At 34.6% G+C, this 26,560-nt stretch overlaps 1 protein-coding gene across 3 annotated transcripts; it reads right to left on the minus strand.

Moving 5' to 3' along the window:
* Positions 1-8,762: 8,762 nt before the first annotated feature.
* LOC107766716 (E3 ubiquitin-protein ligase At3g02290) lies at positions 8,763-19,950 on the minus strand. Of its 3 annotated transcripts, none has more exons than XM_016585554.2 (5): positions 19,793-19,950; positions 18,601-18,964; positions 17,270-17,678; positions 16,777-16,886; positions 8,763-9,055 (listed from the first exon to the last, which is right to left on the minus strand). In XM_016585554.2, exons 2-5 carry the CDS (start codon positions 18,715-18,717, stop codon positions 8,942-8,944), a joined length of 750 nt encoding a protein of 249 aa, XP_016441040.2. In that variant the 5' UTR covers positions 18,718-18,964; positions 19,793-19,950; the 3' UTR covers positions 8,763-8,941. The 3 variants fall into 3 exon arrangements, with proteins under 3 accessions (XP_016441040.2, XP_016441041.1, XP_016441042.1); XM_016585555.2 differs by lacking the exon at positions 8,763-9,055 and adding an exon at positions 9,225-9,486; XM_016585556.2 differs by lacking the exon at positions 8,763-9,055 and adding an exon at positions 14,132-14,579.
* Between the last annotated feature and the right edge of the window lie 6,610 nt (positions 19,951-26,560).

The raw sequence follows: 26,560 nt of genomic DNA on the forward strand, positions 1-26,560 counted from the left end.
TTTTTTGTCAAGCTTTATGAGTGTTTTAGCTTTGGGAAAGAGTGAAAAATTAATGGGGCCAGAGAGATAAAAGAGAAGTTCTTTTATATACAAGAAAAAAGACGTTGTGTAGAGTGGAGAGGTGTCAAAGTCGGGGTATTATACGGTAGGGACTTGTTCAAAAAAAGGACGTTGCCCCAATCTTCGGTGTTACTGACATCGGATAAAATTGGAACGATATAAAGAAACTAATGTGACTTCTAAATATGGATAACATGCACAAATCAAGAAATTGAGTCATTCCATGTGTTGTTGCGAGTCTTTTGTTGATCTTCTAATTTGAACATTTTTCCTTTTGAAAATATTAAATACTCCCTCAATTTAAATTTATACGACACATTCCAAAAACCTTGACGCCATTTTATTTTTATATTATTTTCACAATTCTCAATAACTTAAATTCGTTAAACTATTTATACTTAAACTTTGATGTGATGTTTGCTTTCTTTTCGGACACTAATTTTATATTCTCTTTTATCATCACTAATATATTACTCTATAAAAAGCTTTTTAAATTATGTGCTAAGTCAAACATATCATATAAAATTAAACGAAGTGAATACTTAGGAAATAAAAGTCTTATACTTCAATTTTTATTTACAAACATAATATTTGACTCCTTAGGCGTTTTTTATAATTTTATTATGTATATGAATATTAATATATACATACACACGAAAATTCGAGTAAAGAATAATGAGCATGCCTATAACGTTACTTGTTAGTGCGCAAAAGATGAAAGCATTGGAATATTGGGAAGAATGAATATGAATCTGTCGCATGGATCAGAGTTGACTAGCAACGTGCTAGTGACTTTCAGTGGGCTGCAAGTTTGTTGTGGTAATTGTAAAGCTAACGCATTAGCATGTGAGGGGACTGTACAAAGAGTGAAGATGAGCTTAATCGCATGGAATGGAGTAGGAAGCGTAGCCAAAATTTCAGTTTCATGAGTTTTGAATTTTAGAACGATATCTTCAAATACTAATAACTGTTTTAAATTTAATATACATATTTAATAAATTTTTAACACAATTATATAGTTTAAGCAAAATCTATAGATTTGGTCGAACTCATATATGTACTTCTACTTTCGCTCTGAATGGAGTTGATTGACAGCGGGCTAAAGAACTTTCGTTGTGCTTTTAGTTGACAACTTTGCAAGTTAAGTAAAGGTTCATTTAGATCTTCGCGAGTCTGACGGACTCGGCGCTAACAAGCGGTCATTATTTTTATAGCCATCTAGTGTTCGAAACTTATTGATTCAATTATGAATAATTCATAATTGCATCATGAAAAAGTTATTGTGCATGATTTTAGTGCTTTCTACATAAGTGGAACTTGAGACATTTAATTAAGGGTAAATGAACATTTGCCATTTCACCATACCCTGGGTGATGATTGGTGATGACAAGTTGTTTCTTTGTTTCAAGAAAATGAAAGTTTTTAGAATATGACGGTAATTGTTTTTATTTTCAACCTTATCCGGACATTGATTTCATTATCTTTTTTAAATAAAATTTAGATAATAAAAAACTATGTTAAAAGTACTTGAACTCATTGCAGTTGTTTATATAAAAAAAATATTTAAACAATGTATCAGAAAGTATAAGTAATTAAGAAAAAATATAATAGTAATAATATATATATATATATATATATATATATATATATATATATCACATATTTATAGTTTTAACAACAATAACCCAGTATAATCCCCCTAGTGGGGTCTGGGGAGAGTAGTGTGTACGCAGACCTTATCCCTACCCTGGGGTAGAGAGACTGTTTCCGATACACCCTCGGCTCCCTCCCTCCAAGAACTACCCACCTTGCTCTTGGGGTGACTCGATTATATATATATAAAATCATCTATTAGAATATAGGGGTAGTAAATAACAAAGAATTTAAGTTTTTCTGATATGCAACATAACAAGTTAAATTATGTTGACAGTATAAAATTCAGTATATTGTTAGTGTATATATTACTTTAAACCATGCAGATATAAGGTTCATGCAAGTACATTAATATTGATTACAATTACAATAATTAATGTGGTACCATCCTCTTGTGCTAGAAAAATGTCCTCTGTGCTGTAGAGCAAGGAGTTTTCTGTCTTAATTGTTGACATAATGAAGCATATATCTGTATAGTTTGCAGGAGCAACTGAAGTATATAGCAAAGTCGAATCGATCTTCACTACAAAATATAATACACTTTGCCGTAAGCCAACACAAAAAATGTAAAGTTTTACCGTTCCATAGTTTTTCTTGTATTAAAGCTAATTAAAGAATGATGGTAAAAAAACACAAATCATAGCTAATTCTTATAGTAAACCCTCACCCTTAATTGAGAAAAGGTTTCCTAAAAGTATCCGCTAAGGCCTAAGGTTCTGTTAGTGTACTTATGGTAGTTTTGTATTTTCCAAAATGCAAAATCCATATTCGACGTGGAATAGTGTTTCTTAAATGCACTGATTTAATTACTCAACTTTTTCCTCAAAGCACTAGATTTAAATCTGGATAAGTTTTCTATCTACCTAATGATTAATTTAACGACAACTGCTAGTAGATACACAAAAGAGGATTGGTTAACAGTATTATTATGATATACTTAAAGATAGATACAATAACATTGTTGCAAGACGTGGATGAAGCTCTTAACATTGTTGCAAGAAATGAAACAAACATATGTAGAGGGTGAGAATATATTACCAGGACTCGATTAATGTCCTGGTAATATATACATGGTAATATTGAGGACAAAATTTTCTGAAATGTCCTTAACTTCTTGAAATTACCAATGCGTAGAAGTTAAAAACTCGAATTGAAAATTTTCACAAGAAGTTTAGGATATTTCAAAAATATATGTCTAGAACATTAGTTTCATACTTCAACAAATCAGGACATTTTGAAACACTGTGTTCTGAAGTTCTACGACAATCTAATAGAAAATAAAAGTCATATTAACATATAAAAAGACAAAAAACTTCATCTATCATTGCTTAACATATCATCTTCTTGATGCACATTTGTAGGAAAATGATATATATGAAACAAAATTCAGCACTGCTACTAAAATTCAAGACATTGTCCTGAATATTTGAACAATAACATTGAACATTAGGACACATGAGCCGGAATTCAGGACAAAAATACGTTCTATTCAGTTAATAATTTGTGTCCTATTATAATCTATAAAGTTAGCTGACTTTCCATTCTACTATACTACAGCTCCTTCGGGCAAAAAGATTCATTTTCACAATCATAATCATCACCGATTTTTCATATCCAGTACTTTTTTTTTCCACTCTCCATGTGCCCAAAAGTTTGCTGCAAGTTCTTTTCTGAAGTTTGATATGTGCTCAGGATGGATTTTGTTCACATCCTTCCCCATCATCAACAACTCGACGTATTTGATTAAGAATGCATCACAACCAGTCCTAAAAAAATTAAGATAGGAAGTTAATTAAATAATATCCTTAATAAATAAATCTAAAGTACATATAAATTATATAGCAAATGACAACACTTACGATCTAATTAGTTTCGGGTGTTCTTTGCCACTGGATATTAAATTTATTGAATGCATTTCCAATAGACTTATGATGTTTTTCAAACTGTGAGAACTTACGCAGATGGGGAATCATGCGCGCATACATTTCAATCCAGCCTCATATGGTTCACTATATATGGAGTCATACACATCAATATTTTTCTCATTTAAGTCCAATACTCCCAAAAGTAAATGCGTCACATCATCACTATTTTCTAAAGGTAGTCAAAATAAAAAAAAGATTTTATCAACCTCTGACCAAGCATTTCACATCTCCGATTGTCCCTCACACATACAGTGTGAGATACAATTGATTTTCACCATACCAGAACTCATTTGAAGTATCTTCATTAAAATCATCATACACAAGAAGCATATAGTTATCGAAAACTATATTTGTACTCGTGCAACGAAATGGGTGGGTGCAAGGGTAGTATCATTCCTCAAATAATATAAGGCAATGTCAATATGCTTCATAAAAAATAAAAAAAATCCATCAGTCATAAATAATTAAAAAAATAATAAAGTAAGAAGAAGAAAAGAAACGCCTTGTAAAATATCAAACCTTATCATTAAGTACATAACTACTGTTTGAAAGCTCAAGGAAGAACACTTTACTACTGATCTAACTAGCTTGATCTTGACAGTTGCGAAAGGTTAGATGGAGTTTTATTGATCTTATACATGTTAGTTTTAGTCGAAAATTAGTAACAAGTACTAATTATTTTTGCTCTTGTAAAATATTGCAGAATCTTGTGAAATTGCAAGCAAAAAATATGGAGCACAGTTTCAAGATAAAGAAAATGCAATGGATGGAACAAGCATAAGTAATATCCCAACACCATTGTCTCTTAAAAAAATAGAAGAACACATGTATTAAGTTCTTTTTTTCATGTCAAATTCCAGAACTTAAGGACATTTCAGACAATTGTGTCCTGCATTTTAGATTCATACATCATAGTTTCAGGATATTTCAAAAAATGTGTCATGACTTTTAGTTTTTTCATAGGACAATGTGTCCTAAAATTGAGGTCTTGCAGCCAAACTAATATATATGTAGTTTTGCTTATATAGCAAAACAAAAATGAAGTCATGAATCAGTATACTAAGAAAAGGAAGAGAGATAGTATCGATTTTGATGGTGCATTATTTGCTATCCTTACTCCTTCGATTACACAAGGGAGCATTGATGAAGGTTTGTCCATGGATGTTGAACGAAATATTGAAGAAGAGATTGGTAGAGAAAGAAGGAATAATAAGCTTAGTTGGCAATTGCAATCTCCATTTGTACAGGTAAAAAAAAAGGAACATCGATGGCGCAAAATGAGAATACTGTTGAATATACGGGCTGGATAAAATTAAAATATACTCGTAAATATATTTTTTATTATGCCAAAGATGATGAAAAGTTATTGACGAAATTCATTGGGTTGTTGGGCAAGGAGAAAAGGAAATGTTGCAAAAAAGTGTAAGTCCTCAATTCCTAATTAGCAGCTTATAGTCCAAGACAGTTAGTCCTGAACTTAAAGTTAGATGCTCAAAAATTCAGAACAGTTAGTCCTCAATTCCTAATGAGCAGCTTATAAGTTTAAGACAGTTAATCCTCAACTTAAAGTTAGAAGCTCAAAAATTTCGGACGCTTAGTCTTAAACTTAGAGTTAGAAGGTTAGAAGCTTAAAAATTTAAGACACTTGGTCCTGAATTTAAAATTAAAAGCTCAGAAATTCAGGACAGTTAGTCTTTAATTCTTAATTAGAAGTAGAAAGTTCAAGACACAATGTAAGTAGTTTAGAAATAGTAAATAGATTTAGAGATTTATACTTTTTGCGACCTTTCCTTTTTTTCCTTGCTCAACCACCCAATAAATTTTTTCAATAATTTTTCATCATCTTTGTCATAATGAAAAATACATTTACGAGTATATTTTGATTTTATCCAGCCCGTATACTCAGAATTATTCTCATTGTGCGCTATCGATGTTCCTCTTTGTTTTACATGTGCAAATGGAGATTGCAATTTCCAACTAAACTTCTTATTCATTTTTTCCTCTACCAAGCTCTTCTTCAATATTTTCTTCAGCATCCATGGACAAACCTTCATCAATGCTCCCTTGTGTAGTCAGAGAAGTAAGAATAAGAATAGCAAATGATGGACCATCAAAATCAATACTATCTCTCTTCCTTTTTCTAGTATACTGGTTAATGACTGTATTTTTGTTTTGCTCTACAAGCAAAACTACATATACATTAGTTCGATTGCAAGACCTCAATTCCAGGACACATTATCCTCTGAAGAAATTAAAAGTCAAGACATATTTTTTGAAATATCCTGAAAATCTGAAGTATGAATCTAAAATGCAGGACATAATTTTTCTAAAATGTCCTTAAGTTCTGAAATTTGACCTGAAGAAAAGAACTTAATACATGCGTTGTCCACCACTTCTATTTCTTTAAGAGACAATGATGCTGAGATCTTATGTTTGTTCCATCCATTACATTTGTTTTATCTTGAAACTGTGCTCCATGTTCTTTGCTTGCAACTTCACAAGATTCTGCAATATTTACAAGAACAAACACAATTAGTAATTGTTACTAATTTTCAACTAAAACTAACATGTATAAGATCAACAAAACTTCATCTAACCTTTCGCAACTGTCAAGATCAAGCCAGTTAGATCAGTAGCAAAGTATTTTTCCTTGAGCTTTCAAACAGTAGCTATGTACTTGATGATAAGATTTGTAAGGCATTTCTTTTCTTCTTCTTACATTATTATTTTTTTAGTTATTTATGACTGGTGGATTTTTTTTTAAAAAAATTTTATGAAGCATATTGACATTGCCTTATTTTGATGAAGAAGAAATGCTACCACCACCGCGCCCATCCATTTCGTTGCACAAGTGCAAATATAGTTTTCGATAACTATATGTTTCTTGTGTACGAGAATTTCAATGAAGATGCTTCAAATGAGTTCTGGTATGGTAAAAATCAATTGTATCTCACACCGTATGTGTAGGGGACAATCGGAGATGTGAATTGCTTGGTCAGAGGTTGATAAAATCTTTTTTCATGTCGACTACCTTCAAAAAACAGTGAGGATGTGACACATTATTTTTGGGGGTATTGGACTTGAATGAGAAAAAAAATTGATGTGTATGACTCCATATATAGTGAACCATATGAGGCTGGATTGAAATGTATGCGCGCATGATTCCCCACATGCTTAAGTTCTCACACAGTTTGAAAATCATCATAAGTCTTTTGGGAATACATTCAATAAATTTGATATTCAGTGGCAAAGAACATCGAAAGAAACTGGATCGTAAGTGTTGTCATTTGCTATATAATTTATATGTACTTTAGATTTATTTATTAAAGATATTACTTAATTGACTCTATATCTTAATTTTTTTAGGACCGATTGTGGTGCATTCCTAATCAAATATGTTGAGTTGTTGATGATGGGGAAGGATGTGGAAAATTCCAACCTTAGCACATATCAAACTTCAGAAAAGAACTTACAGCAAACCTTTGGGCACATGTAGTAGAAAAGAAATTCTGGTTATGAAACGCCACCTGAGAAAGTTGATGATGATTATAATAGTGAAAATGAATCTTCTTGCCCAAAGGAGTTGTAGCATAGTAGAGTAGAAAGTAAGTTAACTTTATAGATTCTAATAGGACACAAATTATTAACTGAATAGAAATTATTTTTGTCTCGAATCCTGGCTCATGTGTCCTGAAGTTCAATGTTATTGTTCAAATATTCAGGACAATGTCTTTAATTTCAGTAGTAGTGCTGAATTTTGTTTCATATATATCATTGTCCTACAAATGTGCATCAAGAAGATGATATATTAACAAATGATAGTTGAAGGTTTTTGTCTTTTTATAATGTTATTATAACTTTTTTTCTACTAGATTGTCGTAGAATTTCATGACACAATATTTCAAAATGTCTTGATTTTTTGAAGTATGAAACTGATATTCGGGGCATATATTTCTAAAATGTCATGATCTTCCGGGTGAAAATTTTCAATTTGAGTTTTAACTTCTACACATTGGTAAGGCAGAATATCCTAATTGACTCTTGTACTTGTCTCGATTTGTCATCCCGGTCCCTATATTCTATAGTTTGTCAGGTTAACACTTGTACTTATTCAAACTCTATATATTAAACCCTTTTTCGAAGAGGTCAATGTGCGTGTAACACAATTGCTTCCATGTAAGACTCCATGTCATTATTTAATGCCACATACGAAATAATAAGTCAAAAATTAAATTTACCCCCCCCCCCCCCCCAAAAGACAAACCGTATTTTTCTTATTTTACCCAAACTGTTTCTCTTTTATTGTTTGTTTCTCCTTCATCGTCTTCTCCGTGCTATCTCTCCTTCGTCTTTTTTCATTGAATTTCTTGTCATTGTTTAGTAACTTTCTCCCGTCGTTCTATGGTAAGTACTGTCATCTCTTCTTAACTCAATTTTTTAATCTCTTTTTTAATTTCTTTTTTGGTTTGTTTATTAGTTGATAGCTGAATTAGGTCGGTAATTAATGCTCTTGAGTAAGCCTGAATATTTATTTTTTTGTTTTGCTTTGTTTGCTTACTATTTGAAGTATAAAATCCCTTTGTTATAGTGTTATGCATATAGTAACATATTAAGTTATTCCATTTCGATTTAGGTTGTTTTTTTTTGGGTAAAATCTTAAATTAGTCTTCTGATTTATTTTTTTTGTGAAGTATGTTGGATTTTATTTTAGGTTGTGGTCCACCAGGTTATATCATAAATATTGTAGGATTTTTTGGGGAAGATATAGGGTTAATCTTGGATGCTTTATCAGTTAAAAAATTAGATTTTTTTGTTTGTTTGTTTATAGAGCCCTATAAAGGCGTAGTTTTATCAGCGAGAAGGACGAAAAATCTGAAAAAGTAAAGGGAAAGAAGAGAGATGATTTTGTTAAATACCCAAAGAGTTCCAACTAGGTTCAACAATGGAGAATGAAGAAGAAGACGGTTAAATAATGGGAAATGTTACTGCTACGGCTTTCTAATAGGCCTCACGCCCCTACAAGGCTTGTGAGTCACGCACTGAAGCCAAGTCAGCTTTATAGTCTCTGTCAATGGTTATAAGGGTTTAATATATAGAATTCGAATAAGTACAAGTATTGACTTGACAAACGATAGAGTATAGGGACCGGGATGACAAACAGGATAAATACAAGAGTTTATTAGGCTATTCTGCCCATTGGTTATTTCCGGAAGTTAAGGACATCTCAGAAAACTTTGCCCTCAATATTACCATGTATATATTAGCAGGACATTAACCGAGTCCTGGTAATATATTCTCACCCTCTACATATGTTTGTTTCTATTTTTTGGGGATTTATTTCTTGCAACAAAGTCAAGAGATTCATCCACGTCTTGAGTATAAGGTCGATCTACTTCCATTAGCACAATACCAAAAGCCTGTATTTATAACAAATTCAGTTCACCAATGAAGAATGATATTAAATATATTCACTAATCTACAAAGAAGAAAATAGCAGGTAAACTTCTGGATCATTTTTCTAAAATGTTCTGAATATTTAAAGTAAAAAGCTAACATTCAAGACCTAATCACAATATATAACAGCTGACTCCCAATCAATTTTCCAGGAAGGATTTCAAAGAAACAGTTCAAACCAACAAGAACCTCGAGTTGATTTATGAATTCAAACTCAATCACAAAGTAATAAGGAAGACGATCGAATTCACTGGTTCAAGTCAACTATAAGAAAGATCAAACAGAAGTTTAGCTTAATACTCAAAAAATTCAACTTGATTTGTTGCGACGATTTCTCAGCTGTTCGAATCGATTATAATGAGCCAAAAAGTTCTTCAAACTTGAAACATATGTTCTGCAAGTTATTCAAATTTTCGCTAATATTAAAAGCATAATCATCAGTCTAAGTAAAATGAAGCAAACATAAACAAAATTACAGATAATTTATAGTCTAGATGCAGTTGAATTGAAGCCAACACATTTTTTGTACGGATGATCAATAAACTATTAGCTTAAAGAGGGTGAATTGTCACAATGTCCAGAATTGTGGCAATAACTATTGTAAATTAATGGACCACGAGTGGATATGTTTTCACAATTGGGGGTGGAGCAGTGTCTTGGAAATCATCCAAACAAACGTGCATCGCCCGTTCTACAATGGAATCTGAATTCATAGCTTTAGATAAGGCCCGTGAAGAAGCTGAATGGCTCCGGAATTTCTTGAAAGATATTCCATTTTGGCCCAAACCTTTGGCACCTATTTGTATACATTGTGATAGTCAAGCGGCAATAGGCAGGGCAGGGAGCGTTATGTATAACGAAAAATCTCGTCATATACGACGGAGACACAATACCGTTAGACAACTACTCTCTAGTGGTGTTATCACAATTGACTACATAAAGTTAAGAGATAACGTGTCGGATCCACTTACAAAAGGCCTATCTAGAGAGGCAGTTGAAAGATCATCAAAGGGAATGGGGTTAAGGTCTAGGACAAGTCATCATGACGGTAACTCTACCTAGCAGACTGGAGATCCCACCAGCTAGGTTCAAAGAGATCAAACAAAGTTATGAATGACGGTTCAACATTGTCAAATAACTCAACCCATTCTCGTGATGAAGACAATGTTCAGAAATCGAGGTAAAGCATTATGGCTTTTTGATGAGTCAACAAAGTTTAAAGGTTTTTTAATGATTTGCTAAGTCTGGCAGGATATGACCAGATAATGTATCTATAGGATTACACGTTTAGAAATCACCTATGTGAGTGTGAAGTGTAAGCCGCTTCAAAGGGAATGAAAGTAAAGGCCCATTCTCTAAGCACTCATGAAACCAGGCGGTGTTCATGGCTGAAACGAACACAACCGTGAGAACCATAGATGGTTAAGGATTGATTGTGTGACTTATGTTGTCTAGGTATACAACAAAGCTCGACGGTTCAAAGATATCAAATCTACCGATTGACCGAGTATATCCGATATAAGTTCACTACGGAAAGTTCAAAGGGAAACCTACTTATCCAGATGCAATTAATTCTTGCATGTAAAACACACACGCGTCCGTGCATTCCTTTATTTTATAGCCATTCCTCATTCATGTGGGGGATTATTGGGATTTTAAGCTTGTGTAGCTTAAAGAGGGTGAATGAGAAATGGAAGAAAAATGAAATATTTGAGTTTCCCTTGGGAAAGGGACATTGTCCCATATCGGAGGAAGAAAAGGCTTTTGATGGGTATATATATAATTGCTCTTCTTCTAGCTCTTAAAGAGTTAAGAAAAAGGCATGCCTCGCGCCGTCGTCGTCGTCGCTCGCTTCGGCTTCAGCTTCGTCTTCGGCTTCGGCTTCGGATTCAGATTTGGTTTTTCTTTCCCGAATTATTTTAAATACATTTTTCCCGCAATATTTCAAACATCCCTTTTCCAACAGCCATAGATGTTTCTGAAAGGTTGCAAACTTTTTCAGAAACAATACCAGCAACTCTATAAATAGAGTTTGAATTCCAGAATCTTTCCTTACGAAAATTTTCTGAGCTTCTTCTTCTTCTGCACAATATTTTTCAGTGTGTTTTACGACCATTGAGTGATTCACAGTTCATCAGAGTTTTTGGTACCAATACACTGGTGAGTTAAATCATTCTATCTAGGAAGATATATTCCAGCACCTCGGGTACTTGAGGGGAATAATTTCCTTAAGGACACACTGTGTATTCAGTGGGCTCGATTTATTCCTATACTGTTTTTTGTTTTTCAGAATCTATTTCGTTAAACAAGTATTACTAACTTTCTGTTTTTTTTTCTCCAGAAAGTTTAATTGTTTATTAAAACAATACAAAATTATAACATCTTGTTGGTTTCTGAACAATACTTCACCTCCAATTACTGTAATGGTAAAAACACAACAATTTATGATATTTTATCTGAAAAAGTACCTAGAAAATGAAGAAAATAGTAAATATTAGGATCTGAAAAAAGGCAAGATTCCCGAACTTACTTTGCAACTGAAATTGTTACTGCAGCGATGAAAAATGATGAAAACTCATGTGATTTTTTGGAGATATTCCCTACTGCATGTAGGGAAGTAACAAGAAGCTATGTTTTGGAGAGAAACGAGGGTTTTGAATTTTTGATAATGAAAAGAATTTAGAAAAGAAAAGAGATGAAGAGGGGTAAAAACATTTTTTCTTATTAATTATAAGAAAGTAGTGGCTCTTTTTGCTGAGCATTAAAATTGGTGGCTAAACACTAAATAGCACCTTAAAAAGTGGCCACGCCATTTTCACATTATACAAAATTATTCGGTAAATATGTGCACCTGTATTTGAAATGTGTAAACAATCTTTCTACCTTGTATGGTGCGTATAAACACCGATTATGAATATTTTCCCTAGAAAATAACTTCTATCCACCATTACACCTTCATTCCATTACCAAAATCATTACACCAAAAAAATGTCAGAACTAGCATCGAATTTGGGTGATTATTTTTCCCCGGCCATGTCTTTATCTTTTCTTGTAGATCCAGTCAGATCTGGCCGGATCTAAAATCAGATCTAGAGCAGAACTCAAGGATTTTGAAAGGAAAAGAACATCAATAAAACTCTAGCAGCAGCATCGGACCAGAATACATCAAGTTGGCACCATTCGTCTATAGTCAGATCTAGAGATCTTCTTCAACTTTACGGTTTAACAAAAGGGTTTTGGAAGGAAAATAACTTATTATTCTGGAAGTATAAAATTTCAATTGTTTTGAAAATAGAATTGAGAAGAAGAGGATGCTGATGGTTTGAGATTGTGAGAAAATGTAAGGTTTCCTTCTATATGTGATTTGACTAAATGGTAAATTTTTTTATTCAAGATAATAATTATTCTCTCCATTCCGAGCTATGTGAACCTATTTTTTTTTTTTTTTTGTGTTTCAAAAAGAATGATCAATTTCTAAATTTGAAAATAATTTTGCTTAAACTTATAATTCTACCCTTAATGAGAAACTTTTATAACCACACAAATACTCTGGATCCATTTTTGACTTGTTTAGTACCACAAATTTCAAAAGTCTTCATTTTTTCTTAAATTTCACGTCCAGTAAAAAAGGTTCACATAAAATGAAACGGAGAGAGTACCAAATTTAGTCATTTAGGGTTGCTTATAGCCAATTCAAATGAACTTCTAAGCTATTCAACCGGCTATTTGGAAAGCAGAATTCTTTTTCTTTTTCGAGATTTTCACCTTAGATTTGATATCCTTTTGGACACCGATTAATTTGAATTTGCACCGTGTAAGAGCGATTAAAGCGGAAAGCGTAAGCATTCCCTATCATAATTTTTTATATTTGTAACGCTCGAACCCGAGATCCGTAAGTAAAGACAATAGTCGACTCATACGCACGAGAGAGGAAATAGAAGGAAAAATATATAATGCAAATAGGACTTAGAAGGTAAACTGCACAGCGACTCCAGGATTCACAGCCACCCTTCTAAAATTTATCATTGTTTGTGTAAGTATTATATCTCGTTCCTTTTGTTGCTTTGATTTTCTTTTAAGAATCTCACTAACTTAAGCATCAGAGTGGGCCTTGACTTGCTCCGACAAGGCCACTCATTACTCCCTCCCTTCCGACATTATTTCCTTATTAATCTATTTTAAAAGAATGACATATTTTTGAATTTGAAATCAATTTAACTTAAACTTTATATTTTATCCTTAATAATAAATTTTTATATTCACATAAATATTATGACATGTTTAAGATTATAAGTTTGAAAATATTTAAAATCACACAAACGTTACAACATATTTGAAGTCATAAGTTTCAAAAGTCTTATCTTTTTCTTTACCTTCTTGTCAATCAAACTATGCCATAAAAATTAAAACGGATGGAGTATTAATTTGGCACGTACAAGTAAAATATAAAAGACAATCCTAATGGAATTAGAGATATTGAGGGTGAGCGCATAACTTTGGAGATTTACATATCGGAGCAACATATGAGAAATCTTTTAGGTTTATTGTACCAGCAATGGCTTAATCTCTCCCAACTTTTAAACACGTTTTATCAGTCTTCTCTTATTTAGGTTTTATCAATCTAAACTTTTATTAGTGAAGTATGAAATTGTAATTATGAGGATACAACTCCATTCTCGTGTTTTATCAAAGCTAAACTCTAATCAAATATGAGCAATGAGTTTTTCTTTTTCAAACTCTTTCAAAAGAGTAGTTTGTTACAAAACTTTACATGCAATAATTAATGCCACAAAAATGACATATTTCCAACATTATAAAAATGTTAATATTTAAACAATATTTTAACAAACAAATCAAAATAAGGTGTGTGTAAATATTTTACTATAAGGGAAGTTGATGATACAAAATCAAAGTTGGATAGAAGTTTTTGAAAATTTCATTTTTTTCTTTAACCTTTTTTTTTGAGGGGTTAGAGAGGAAACAAGGCAAAATCTAAGAATAACCTCAGTTACATGATAAGACAAATTTGGGCTATACAATGAAGGAAAAATTCACCATATCTTTAATTACATTGTGGCAAACAAACAGGTCATTATAATTACTATAATGTGTAAGTATCATGGTGTATAATTACTACCCTAGTAATTACACCATCAGGTAATTACACATGGCTTTCCAAATAGACTCTAAATGATACAAGACAAGGTAAAGAGCTTTAAACTTGTGGTTTTCGGTGCATAAGTGAGAATTGTATCTGGAAAATCCATCCAAGTGGAAGTACTAAAACTTAAATAGAAACCAGAGCAATATGAAGCTCATGCATTTTAGACAGGGTTGTATTGAAAAGTAATTTCATATTTACTTTATAGGGAAAGACATTTAGCTGGACAGTATTCACAATGATTTTACATTATCTCTTGCTGGTTAATTTGATCCAAGACTGTAATTTTAGAGAAAAGATCACCCCGTGTCATCGAATTCCATCTCCTAGAAACCAAAAAGAGGTCAGCATAATGTTCTGCATAAACAGCATTTTATACATGTATAGATTCTACGCATATCTACTTGTTCAGAGTTTACTTGATACACTGTGAAAAACTAATTCCAAACCTGTAAATATGTAACCAGTTACTGAAAAACAAAAGATTCATCCCCTGTGTTTCTGGTAATCTTCTTCTCTTTATTGCCTACCTAAAGAGAAATGGGGCATCGGAGACTAACACAAAACCAACTAACTTAAGTGAATTTTTGGAAAGTTCTGGCGTCCAAAACCTGCAGAACCTAGAAGACGACTAAACAGATCATGCAATCCTGTCACAGCTGGCCTATAAGCATTTGACTTACCGAATAAGAACCTTTGACCACTACCTTACCACTAGAAAGTGACATTGGTAGCTGTAACTTCTGATATTCATATATCTACGCAACTCAACAAAGATGGTTTGGTGATATTGGTTTCAAGGGGGTGGTGAAGTGATTGACTGAAGAGAAAGCCCGTAAAGCCTGGCACCATGGTAGCCCGTATTCAAAGACCATTGGAGCAGTTAATCTACTTTCTATGACGTACTTCTCAAGACACGACGAGATTTAAATTTTAAAAAGAAGTGCATGCAATCCCCTCCCCAATATTTGGGCGTCATATGGTGTTCAACACCCTTATTTTGGAACATGCATCCTCATATTTGTTCAAGCTCTCACTCTAGATTCTGGTATACTACACTAACCCTTATCCATATCTGTTGTCATTCGACCATTTCAAGACCAGCTCTGTTTTCCTAAAAGACATGTCTTACCTAGTGATTGCCATTTACTCCTTCCCAAGTTCATTATACACACACGACTAACTTAAATGGTAGGACATTTGAATTGCATATAACAGCCTGCTTGCAGACTGTTATAACACAAAAATTGCTGTTGCAGTTTTTGAGTTTCTCTGACAATTTCCCCACCCACCCACACCCCCAAAAAAAGGAAGGAGGGGGGGGGGGTGTCATAGCTATTTTGGGCGATGGTATAGGAGTAGCACCCAAAGACAGTGAAACCTTAAGATTCCTTTATTAACCGCACAAAGACACCTTTAAATGCAAGTGGTTGCCAGTTTGATGATCCACCGTCTCGTTTCTAGCATCATTTTCTAGGTAAATTACAAGCAACCCTTGAACTATGACTCATGCAAAAACCCTCCACAATGAAACTCCAAATGTAACTCTAAAACTAACGTAGTTTGAAAATTAACTGGAAGTCCTTACTCCTTAATATTTGGAGTACCAGCCAAAAGGGCGAAAAATAGTGGAAAGAAGGAGAACAGGAGGGGAAGAATTGACAAATTTCAGCTAGCCAGAAGGAAGATAAAAAGCACTATAGAATTGGATGATCATGGAAAAGTGATTTCACCAGCAGTCAGCACATAGAAATAAAAAGGTATTAAGGTAATTCCATTATAATTAGTATCCCATATGAATAAGTGTCTAGATATTACATGAAAACAAGCTAAAATGATTGGACTAGCACTAATATCCATACATGTCTCTGATAAGCAGCTGTCCCATGGATCATCAGTTACTCGAGAAGAGTTAAGAATAAAATCTGAAGAATGATAGCTCAGGCTCTTTGCCTATTTATGCACCAAATAAGAATCTTTGACCATACAGCATAATAGCAGGTAAAAAGATCTTAGGTGGTCTACGGCAATAGAATGGTAAACCCAAGTGGAGCAGACAGTTCCTCACAGACCCTCCTCGTGTCCCCTTTTCTAGTTCTCACTTTTTTTACCAAAAAGAAAGATAAAACCAACAACAACAACAAAACCGGTGATTTCCCACAAGTGGGATCTGGGAAGTGTAAGATGTACGCAGTCTTACCCTTACCCTGGAAGGAAGGGCACAGAGGTTGTTTCCGAGAAAAGAAAGATAAAACCAAATAATAATAATATCTCGTTCTTTTAAAATGTTTAAACTAGTCATTTTACCAAATATAGGAAGCACATGATCGTATTAAAACAGGGATGTGAGAAAAGAAAAACAAAACATGAAGTTTTTCCCTCAACAGAGTTGGGGATTGCTTCTTGCGGGGTAGCAGGTAAAGGACAAGCTTGACTGCAACATAAGTTCAAGCAAGTGAAAGATAAGCAGTAATCAAAAACAGTACACAGTGGCCAATATTTTGTAAAGAATATCACATTTACCTTTCCACAAATTGGACAGCTGTCACTTCTCTCCATCCACTCGTAGATGCACGCCAGGTGAAAATGGTGAGAGCATTTTGTCATTATTTTTGGGTCTTCTTCCGTATATTCTGAAAGAGAGAGGCTCATCAAGGTCATGAAAGTTGAAATTCAAGAGATTCCTGAACTTTGCTAGACAGTTTCCAGAAGTGAGACAATGAAACCCAGGAAGAAGGAAAAATGTACTGCATTAAAAACAGTTTAGTCTCAATACTGCTCTCGTCTGTTAAGCACTTCTATTTTTTCACAAGCCTAAGAACAAATTGCATCAAGTCCTTGATTTTAGACAGACAAAAGTATGGCAGTGACTAGTGATTTCAGTTTCAATTGTCCATCAGCACAGAATAAAGTCTATCCAAAGAAATTTCACAAGACTCTAGGCAGAGGGCATGCATATACTACTTTGTAAGGAAGTTCAATGAGGTATAATAGAAAACTCATACAACTGATCTACCTTCAAGACATGTCGGGCAGATATCTTCATCTTCTGAAGAATAGATATTAGCAAATCCAGTGGTCGTTTTAGTTGTTGACATCTTCACCGAAGACTTGCAATTGTCTTCTTTCGATCCTTCTTCACATTTAGACTCATTCCATTTACTTCCCCCACTCAAGTATTCAGAACCATCATCACTATCACTTCTTCGTAGTGGTTCAGTTTCCTCATGCGAGTGACCTGACCCTTTCTCCCGCCTTGAGACTAGTCCATCTCGTTGCAAGCGGAAGTATCTTGGATCGGCATCATAAGGCAATGGTCTTGGAGGAGAGCGGTACATATCAGATAGTGAGTTATCAAGAGATGCTGTACCTTGAGTCAGTGAAGGAATGACACTTTGTTCTCCTCTATGAAACAATGATGTATACTGCAGGATTTAAAAAAAGGAATGATCTAAATAATAGCAAATGAAGGGAAATCATTATGTCAGAAACCTATTCAGCAAAAGCCTTGCCTCCAAGCTGCTAATGATTGAACTCCAAGATTTTATATGAAGAGATTGTGCAGATGGGTCCAGCTACTAAAAAGCAAAAATATATAGCAATATATAATTATTCATGTGCCATGTGCGGGAGCTTCTGATGGTCAGTCTAGGTGAGATAGTAAAGGTGTTTCGGGGTAACGTGAAGGCCAAATTAACCTCCTTTTGCAATGCAATGGAGTCTCGCGTACTAGGCTGCCCAGATGTTTGAAATCTCTCCTTGCTATAAGATCTTATTTCTAGAAAAGGTATTGTCTGTAAGAATTGGCGTTCCATATCCACAGGCTTAAACCATTGCTCTTCTCATTTTAATTCTTTTAGCAGACACGAAAACAGACTCAAGTAATTTCACGCAAGAGGAACCTAAATCTGTCCTTTTCCAGCAAAATTTAGCAGAGGAACACCAAAACTGCAGCAGCTATATATCAAGCTACCACAAACTTACCTAGTTTTTGAGTTGTAATATGCTGGTTTTTATTAACAAAAATTCAAGGAAAGTAAATGAGTTCTGAGTCTACTATCAAAGCACCTAAATATCAGCTTCAGCCACAACCACTGATGTTCGCAGTTCAACAAATCAAAAGCTGCTCAAAACATGATCAAGCTTTAGCCCAAATATCGGAGCAGATGACAAAAATTAAGTTTGAAGCTCTAACTAGATAACAATTCAAGGAAGAGTATTCTCAATTTTGGACAGAAATACTAGAAAAGTTACCATTGAATGAATAATCAGTAAGTAGCAGGGAGTACGTTTGCAAAGAGAACAAAAAGAGGAGATTATCCAACAAAATTGTGTAAAAAAGCATACCACATGCAAGAAGTTCTGAACAAAAGATCGAGGGCATAAGCAGTTCCTATACATTGAGCTGTTGGGATTGGCCAAATCTTCACATTCATCTCGCAAACAGCAACAAAATGCACCCATGATAGCGTCTTCAATCTACTTCAATAGCTCGAAAACCTTTTCTATAATCATTGGCAGTCCCCCAGTGTCATGATCACGCACGGTTATGGAAGCAAAACGTGTGGCAATCGAAATATGGGAATATGTGAAAGAAACCGAAAGAAGACTTTCAGCAAGCAGATGAAGCAAACCAGTTGGGCACCCTCGGTCTTCAGGAAACCTCAAACGAGTATATGCCCTTTGTAATGCTTGAGTAATCTGAGCGGTTCTGTCACACCCAATGAACCGTAGAGAAGTTAAATCAACAACACTACAGGAAAATTAAGCAAAGTAGCTATGGTTTGCAACCTATGCTCGGATAAAATGCCGCCGCACCCATATCGGATCCTCCAAATATGCATTACGTTTGGAGGATCTGACACACACCTGGTGGCATCTTTGGAGGATCCGAGCAACACAATTTCCAATAATAATTAGCTTCAATCGCAAACTAGTTGTGGACTATATGATTCGTCCATATCATTCTGTTTCATTCCAATACTCAACAGTTTGACTAAGATAAATTTTAGAGGTTCTCTAGAGTTTAAATTCTATGTATTAGACGGTGTAAAGAATATTTTACAGAATCAGAATCAGGTCTAACTACAAGTAAGTATATTTAATAGCGGTGATTGGTAACCTCGAATAAATGTTAAGTAACCTATTTAAATGATGTAATAAAATGATTATACTGTTAATGCATACAATTTAAGTAAAAAATTTAATAGTTTGAGTGGAAGAAGCTCAATTATCATAAAAAGAAGAAAATCATTTTCAGAATGCCACACTCCTCTAGCTCCACAACAGGGACAGGACTGTGATTCATCATACAGAATTATCATAATTCATTATACTGTTAGTGCATATAAAAATACATTTTTTGGAACTTAAAAACCAAAAAAGAACTTTAGTGTTGAAAATAACTCAATCAACCAATTCAGACAACACCCACTTAAGGTAACATTAGATTATTTAGAAATTAAGCTTCTAAAAAGAGAAAATAAGAGAGTAATGAGAAAACAAACTAATAATTAAAGAAAGATTAAGAGAAAAGTACCTTCACTCATGGAGCTATGAGAGAGAGAGACAGAGAGAGAGGAGAGAAGAGAGAAGAGAGAAGAAAAAGATGATTTTAATCAAGTGAAGACAGTAGCCTAGAAATCGGAAGTCAGATGTTTTGGATTGTTGACGATGATATCGTTGGATTTTTCGAATATTAATATTTGGCCTTAATATTACTTCACCTATTTTAGTTTACATGACACCTTTTTTGGGTTAATTACTTTAAACACTCATAGAAATATCATTAAGTTTCAGATATATTCCCTTTATACTTTAAAGCAAAACTTATATTTCATATACTACGAAAATTCTACACATACTGTGTAGTTTTTTCAATTTTAATAATTTTTAGGTAACTTCAAATTCACCTTTTACTTTTCTTAGAAGTATAATTTTGCGTTTAAAGAAAAATCAAATGTTTCATAGCGAGGATGGATAGTGGTCCCAATTGATCTATTTTGGGGCTCTATATTTTCAATTAACGTAGTTGCGCGACGTAAGTTCTACATAAAACTATGATCGATTATTGTATGTTTTCAACAGCTTGTTGGAATTGTGATTTTATTGATTGTAGTATGTTAGGATTAGGGGTGGAAAACGGGCGGGTCGGGTCGGATATGGGCAGGTCAAAACGGATAATTCAAAAAATAAATAAATTATCCGGCCCGGTCCGTATTTGAGAAGGATAAAAAATCGGGTTATCCGACGGATAATATGAATATCCATATTATCCATGACTTCTTGAATATGATCACTTTTGGGAGAATTCCTAGTATGCCAAACTTGAGGAACCCCCAATTTCAGGCTTTACACATGTAAAAGTTAAACACATTAGTTATCCATTTAGTTAACCATTTTCTAAGTGGATAATATGATTCTTATCCATATTCAACCCGTTTTTAAAAAGTTCATTATCCAACCCATTTTTAATGGATAATATGGGTGGATAACTATTTTCTTTTAACCATTTTACCACCTCTACTTAGGATTATGAGTATAGCTCTATAATTTAACACATTTTCTTTACCTTACCTGTAATTCTTGGATTTATATCCTAATCAGCTGTATAAAGGGGAGACCAACATAATAAAATTAACACAACTTTATAGTCATTCATCTCTAGCCTTGTACATTTGTCACGGCCCGGAGTTTCTACCTTCGGGATCGTGATGGTGCCTAACATTTCATTTCCTAGGCAAGCCAATATTAGCTATATTTATTAACCATTTAAACAATCGAAATCAAATGATAACCATAAAATCGAGTAGTCTGAAATAAAGTGATGAACTAATAAATGATGTAAAACAAACAGAATCCCAGAAACTGGAGTCACGAATATATGAGCATCTAGAGTGCTACAAATAAGGTCTGAACAAAGTACAACTATTTTGAAACTAAATAAAATAGTAATGATATGAGGGAAGGGTACTTCACGGTTGCGGATGTCGTGCAACTATACCTCAAGTCTCCAATTGTGACTGGATCCGAGTAGAAATCTACTAAGCGCCTCTAGGATCAGCACCAAAATCTACACAAGAAGTGCAAAAGTGTATTATGAGTACAACCGACCCAATGTAAGTGTCGAGCCTAACCTCGACGAGATAGTGACGAGGTTATGACAAGACACCTACGTAAAATGAACCTATACAAGTGTATATAAAGAAACTAAATGAGAGTAAAATGGTAAATACTAGTCGGGAGGGGACATGCGAAAAAGGGAAGATATAATAAGTACGACAAGTATGAAACCACGAAATAACCACGTAAATCACCAAAATCGAAAATCAGTCAAATCAAGGATATGAAAATGGCATGGCATCACCCTTCGTGCTTTTACTCTCGTCCTCACCATGCAATAATATGATTAAAATGACACAACATCACCCTTCGTGCTTTTACTCTCATCCTCACCATGTAATAATATGAATGAAATGATATGGCATCACTCTTAGCACTTTTACTCTCATCCTCACCATGTAATAATATGAATAAAATGGCATTGCATCACCCTTCGTGCTTTTACTCTCATCCTCACCATGTAATAATATAAATCCAAATAATAAACAATGCGAAAAATAATTTAACTTCAAATATGGTGCAATGATATCAAACTTCAACTTCCAAAATATTCAACATTTTTAAAATAAACAATAAATATGAAACAAATAATCGAAGAAGTAATAATCTAACCTAAGCATGAATAACATATTTAATGAAATAATATAATACAAAGAAATAATTTTCACCCGCATACTTTAACCCAATGACAACGCATAGGTACTCGTCACCTTACAAAAATAAAAAAAAAATGGAAATTAATGTTGGAGTCTCCTTACTTCTCAGCCCTAAGCTAAGTCTTCCTCAATGACCTATCATGAGTTTGACTTGCGCTCTAAAGTTGCAAATATTTATTTAATAGTTCCTCTTTAGCGCCACGCATAATTGGTTCGCGTAAAGACATAAGAAAGAAAGCTCGAACGAAAGAAAGCTGACCAGGAGTTCCAAACCACTCTAGTATCTTCACCCTTGCACCCCCATGCTATTATACCTGGATTAGGGGCGTTCTTCCCTTATGCTTTTATACACATGGAAGTACCTTTTCTTATCAATTCGCCTTCATAAAAAAATAGTCAAATTTTGTGACTACTATTTTAGTGTTCACCCTCTCATCCAAAACTTACCCTTTTTCCACGGAAGCCCTCCCCTCACATTATTGTTCTTCATGAGTGGGAAGAAAGCAAAATCTTACGTTATCTTCACACATAAAACACGTAGCAAATAGACTAACAAGTCCTAATCCCTCAAGTCAAGATTAACCACGATACTTACCTCGCTCCACAATCAAAGAAATCAATCAACCACGACTTTGCTTTTTGAACAAGCCTCCAAACCAACCAAATCTAGCAAATTATCGATCAAACGGTTCAAAATAAGCTTTATAAACTAACCATTAATGAAAGAGGTTCAATTTTTATTATTTTTAAAAAAGTCAACCCCGAGCTCGCTTGGTCAAAACCCGAGGTTCGAACCAAAACTCGATTACCCATTTATCCCTGAACCCGGTTATGTGATTTGTTCCGAAATCCGACCTCAATTTGAGGTCTAAATCTCAATTTTACGAAAACTCCTAATTCTACCTAACTCTCTAATTTCTACCATGGAAATCCTAAATTTGATATTGAAGTTGTCATGCCCCGACCTCGGAGAGCGCGATCGGCGCTCAACCGAGATACCCCGGTCAAGCAAGCCTATTTGATGCTTTGTACTCGACCTTACCCATGAATAAAGTGAAGATATATACCATTCATTACACAACGAGAAGATTACATGAACAACACCAATTTCATTACCATTTGTTACTTCATTTGCATTTCCCAAAATACGTTACACATGCATAGTTTTATAAGTGAAAACATGTGTTACAAGTAAGACTTTTGGAGTTTGACTTACCCAATTCAAAATACAACCCACACTATGTCTACAAAGCCTCTAACGGATAGAAAAGAGTACTATGATAATGCTGACAACAAGGCCCCTGCTATACCTCAAAATATTATTGTAAGCATATAAATTTTATTAAATTAAATCCATAAAATAATTTGGATTATATTTTAAATTCAAGATATATTGGTCCAAATAAATATTATGGGCTACTATATAAATGAATTAATTATATAGGTCCAATATATATATGGATTAAATAAATAAGTCTTAATCTATTGGGCTAGCCTATTTAATTAGGCTAAAGCGATGAACCCACTTCATTAAGCCAAAGATGTCATTTTCCTAGAGGCCCAGTTTGGCGCCACGTGTCAAATGACGTGGCACGCCAAGTCAAACAGAAGAACCAATGGGATCATGCCATGTGTCAAAATGACAAGGCATACCAAGTCACATTAAAAGGCTAGTGAAATCGCGCCACGTGTGCAAGTGACATGTTCTGGCTAATCAAATACGGTCTTGTCACACTTCAATTTGATTGGTCGGAAAGAGTTTGTTCTTATCATAACTCTTCCCTCCCACAACTATAAATATGGGTCTTCATAACCCAGAAAAAAATACCAGAAGTTATAACAAGAAGCAAGAAAGAGCTCGTGGATCAAACGCTGCAAATTCCTCCATAAATTTCAAGCTTCAAGCAATCAAGTTCAAGTTCAACAAATCAAGTTCAAGCTCAAGAACGAAGAACAAATCAAGTTCAAGCTCAAGAACGAAGAACAAATCAAGATTCAAGGAGTACGAGTTCAAATCAAAGTTCGTGCTAGTTGAATTCAAGATCATCATTCGTGACAACAAATATAGGTTCAAGATCAAGCTCAAAGGCCTTTGAATTTATTTACTATTGAAAAGAAGAATCAGAGGATTCATAGAGATTGTACACTCATATTATTTGACATAAAATACTACAATTGTTACAGTATTTTTCGGTCTCGATTTTATTTTCTTGACGCAAATTTATTGTCTACAAATTCTGGCACGCCCAGTGGGACAATCTCTACCTCTCATCTCAACTTTTCAAATCACCAAAGTTCAAGAACGTTGAAATGGCTTCAAAGAAAATCAACTCCATTTCAACTTCCACCAAAGCTTCTAATTTCAGGTTCTATGCTGATGTGGAAAGCATCCTCGATGTTACTTTTGGAAGCTTTGGACCAGTTACGAGGAGAAAAGCAAGCTCGTTAGGACAATAAGCACCCCATGTGCTGTCCGTATCAACCCCCATTTTTGGATCTTCATCCTCAAAAGGATCAAGATCTTCCACAAACGCACCCGAAGGAGGAAGCGATGTTGTTGAAAAGGTCAAGAAAACTCTTGCTCTACTTGACCTCTCCGGATCCAAGCACTCTACTGTGGAGGAAAATGATGATGCTTCAAGTGATGGATCCTCCCCACTTACACCACACAGCGTGAGCCAATTGAGGATCAATATGTGTGACAATCCATGCTACTCTCCATCGTCCACGACAATCATGCAAGCCATGGTGGCAAACACTTCATCTGTGGAGGAGCAGTTGGCAAACTTGACGGAAGCAATCGTTGGCTTGACCAAGTGCATGCAAAATCAAGATGCTAGAATCGACAAGCTAACAGATAGGGTGGGAATCTTGATGGAAGAAGAATCTACCCACGCACCTGGCAAGCTCCCAGAAGTTCCAGAGAGTGATTCTTCCCCAAGACAAGTAGCATCCGCTAAGGCTATCCCTGTCTCATCTGAAGGGATGAATCCAATCGATCAACTGAAGGAGTTCATTGAAGGAACCAATAAGAACAAGTATGAAGTTGCTTCCAAGTCCTCCCTTACATATGCAAAGCCATACACTGCAAGGGTCGATATGTTGAAGATGTATGCTGGTTAGCAACCTCCAAAGTTTCAACAGTTTGATGGTAAAGGTAATCCAAAGCAACATGTGGCGCACTTTGTTGAGACGTGCAATAATGCTGGGACTTATGGAGATTACCTCGTCAAGCAGTTCGTCCGCTCGCTAAAAGGAAATGCTTTTGACTGGTATACAGACCTCGAGGCGGGATCTATTGATAGCTGGGATCAACTAGAGCAAGAGTTCCTCAATCGCTTTTATAGCACAAGGCGCACTGTGAGCATGGTGGAACTTACAAATACTCGCCAACGGAAGGGTGAACCAGTCATTGACTTTATCAATCGTTGGAGGAATGCAAGCCTCAACTGTAAAGATAGTCTTAGTGAAGCTTCTAGCATAGAGATGTGCATCCAAGGCATGCATTGGGGATTGCGCTACATCTTGCAAGGTATCAAGCCTAGCACATTTGAAGAACTTGCAACTCGTGCCCATGACATGGAATTGAGCATGGCCTCTGCTGGAAATGAAAGTCCGCCCATCTATGAACCTCGCAAAGGGAACGACAAGAAAAAAGTCAGGAAGTGGGGCAAGATTGTACCCAAGTCCGAAAGCAAAGAAGCTATGAATGTCAACACATCACCTGTAAAGTTCACGACGAAAGTGAGCAAGAAGCAGAGTATGAAATACACTTCTTTTCAAGATAAGCCAAGTTGAAAGTTGACTCTAAAAGAAATGCAAGAGAAAGTGTTACACCCCATATTTTCGTACGTGAAAGTACGCCATAAATATATCGACGTAAGCTCGGGAATGAGATTTGTTTTTTGGAATTATAAGTATTATGCTATTTCAACCAAGTGATAAGTAAATTCGTGAAGGTGAGAGGGTAAGCCAATTGAAGAAAATGAGTTTTCGTCGAAGTTTGACATTTTGAGAAAAAATACGGTCCGAGCTATAATACCCGATATTTATGGACTAGTACCATACAAGGTACCATATGTCCATGATAGTAAGGTGTATAAAGTGTATTAAAAGTGAGTAGTATTTTAAGTAAGTTGAGATAATTCTTAAATTATGTGGATAATTGGGTAATTAATGACTTTTAGTGGGAGATTAATTACAAATCTTTGGATAATATTAGACCCTCCCCCACGTGGCAACAAGCCACCCCAAGAATTGTGACTCTTAGTCATTATATTATGTGGAAAGTCTTAAAGGACATGAGTCATATCCATTTAATAAAGAAGAGACATATATTCATTCTTAAAGAACCTGAGTCATATCCCTTTAATAAAGAGAGTCACATATTTATTATGAAGAATCGTAAGTCAGAAACTCATTCTTATATGCATGTGATAAGAATTCAGACGTAAATGTTTGTGTGTTACAAACGTAAGTCACATAAGCAAGATAAGATCTTCAACAATTCAGAACAACGTGAGATTTTG

This window comes from Nicotiana tabacum, chromosome 14, assembly GCF_000715075.1.
Source record: "Nicotiana tabacum cultivar K326 chromosome 14, ASM71507v2, whole genome shotgun sequence".
NCBI classification, from domain to species: Eukaryota; Viridiplantae; Streptophyta; class Magnoliopsida; order Solanales; family Solanaceae; genus Nicotiana; species Nicotiana tabacum.

What these genes read in the sequence shown, in the direction of transcription:
- LOC107766716 (XM_016585554.2), bottom strand. Translation starts at nt 18,717, where the DNA reads ATGGGTGCATTTTGTTGCTGTTTGCGAGATGAATGTGAAGATTTGGCC. An exon ending in TTCAGAACTTCTTGCATGTG is followed by an intron (nt 17,679 to 18,600) that starts GTATGCTTTTTT and finishes TAAATCCTGCAG; the next exon opens with TATACATCATTGTTTCATAG. An exon ending in CTGCCCGACATGTCTTGAAG is followed by an intron (nt 16,887 to 17,269) that starts GTAGATCAGTTG and finishes TCTCTCTTTCAG; the next exon opens with AATATACGGAAGAAGACCCA.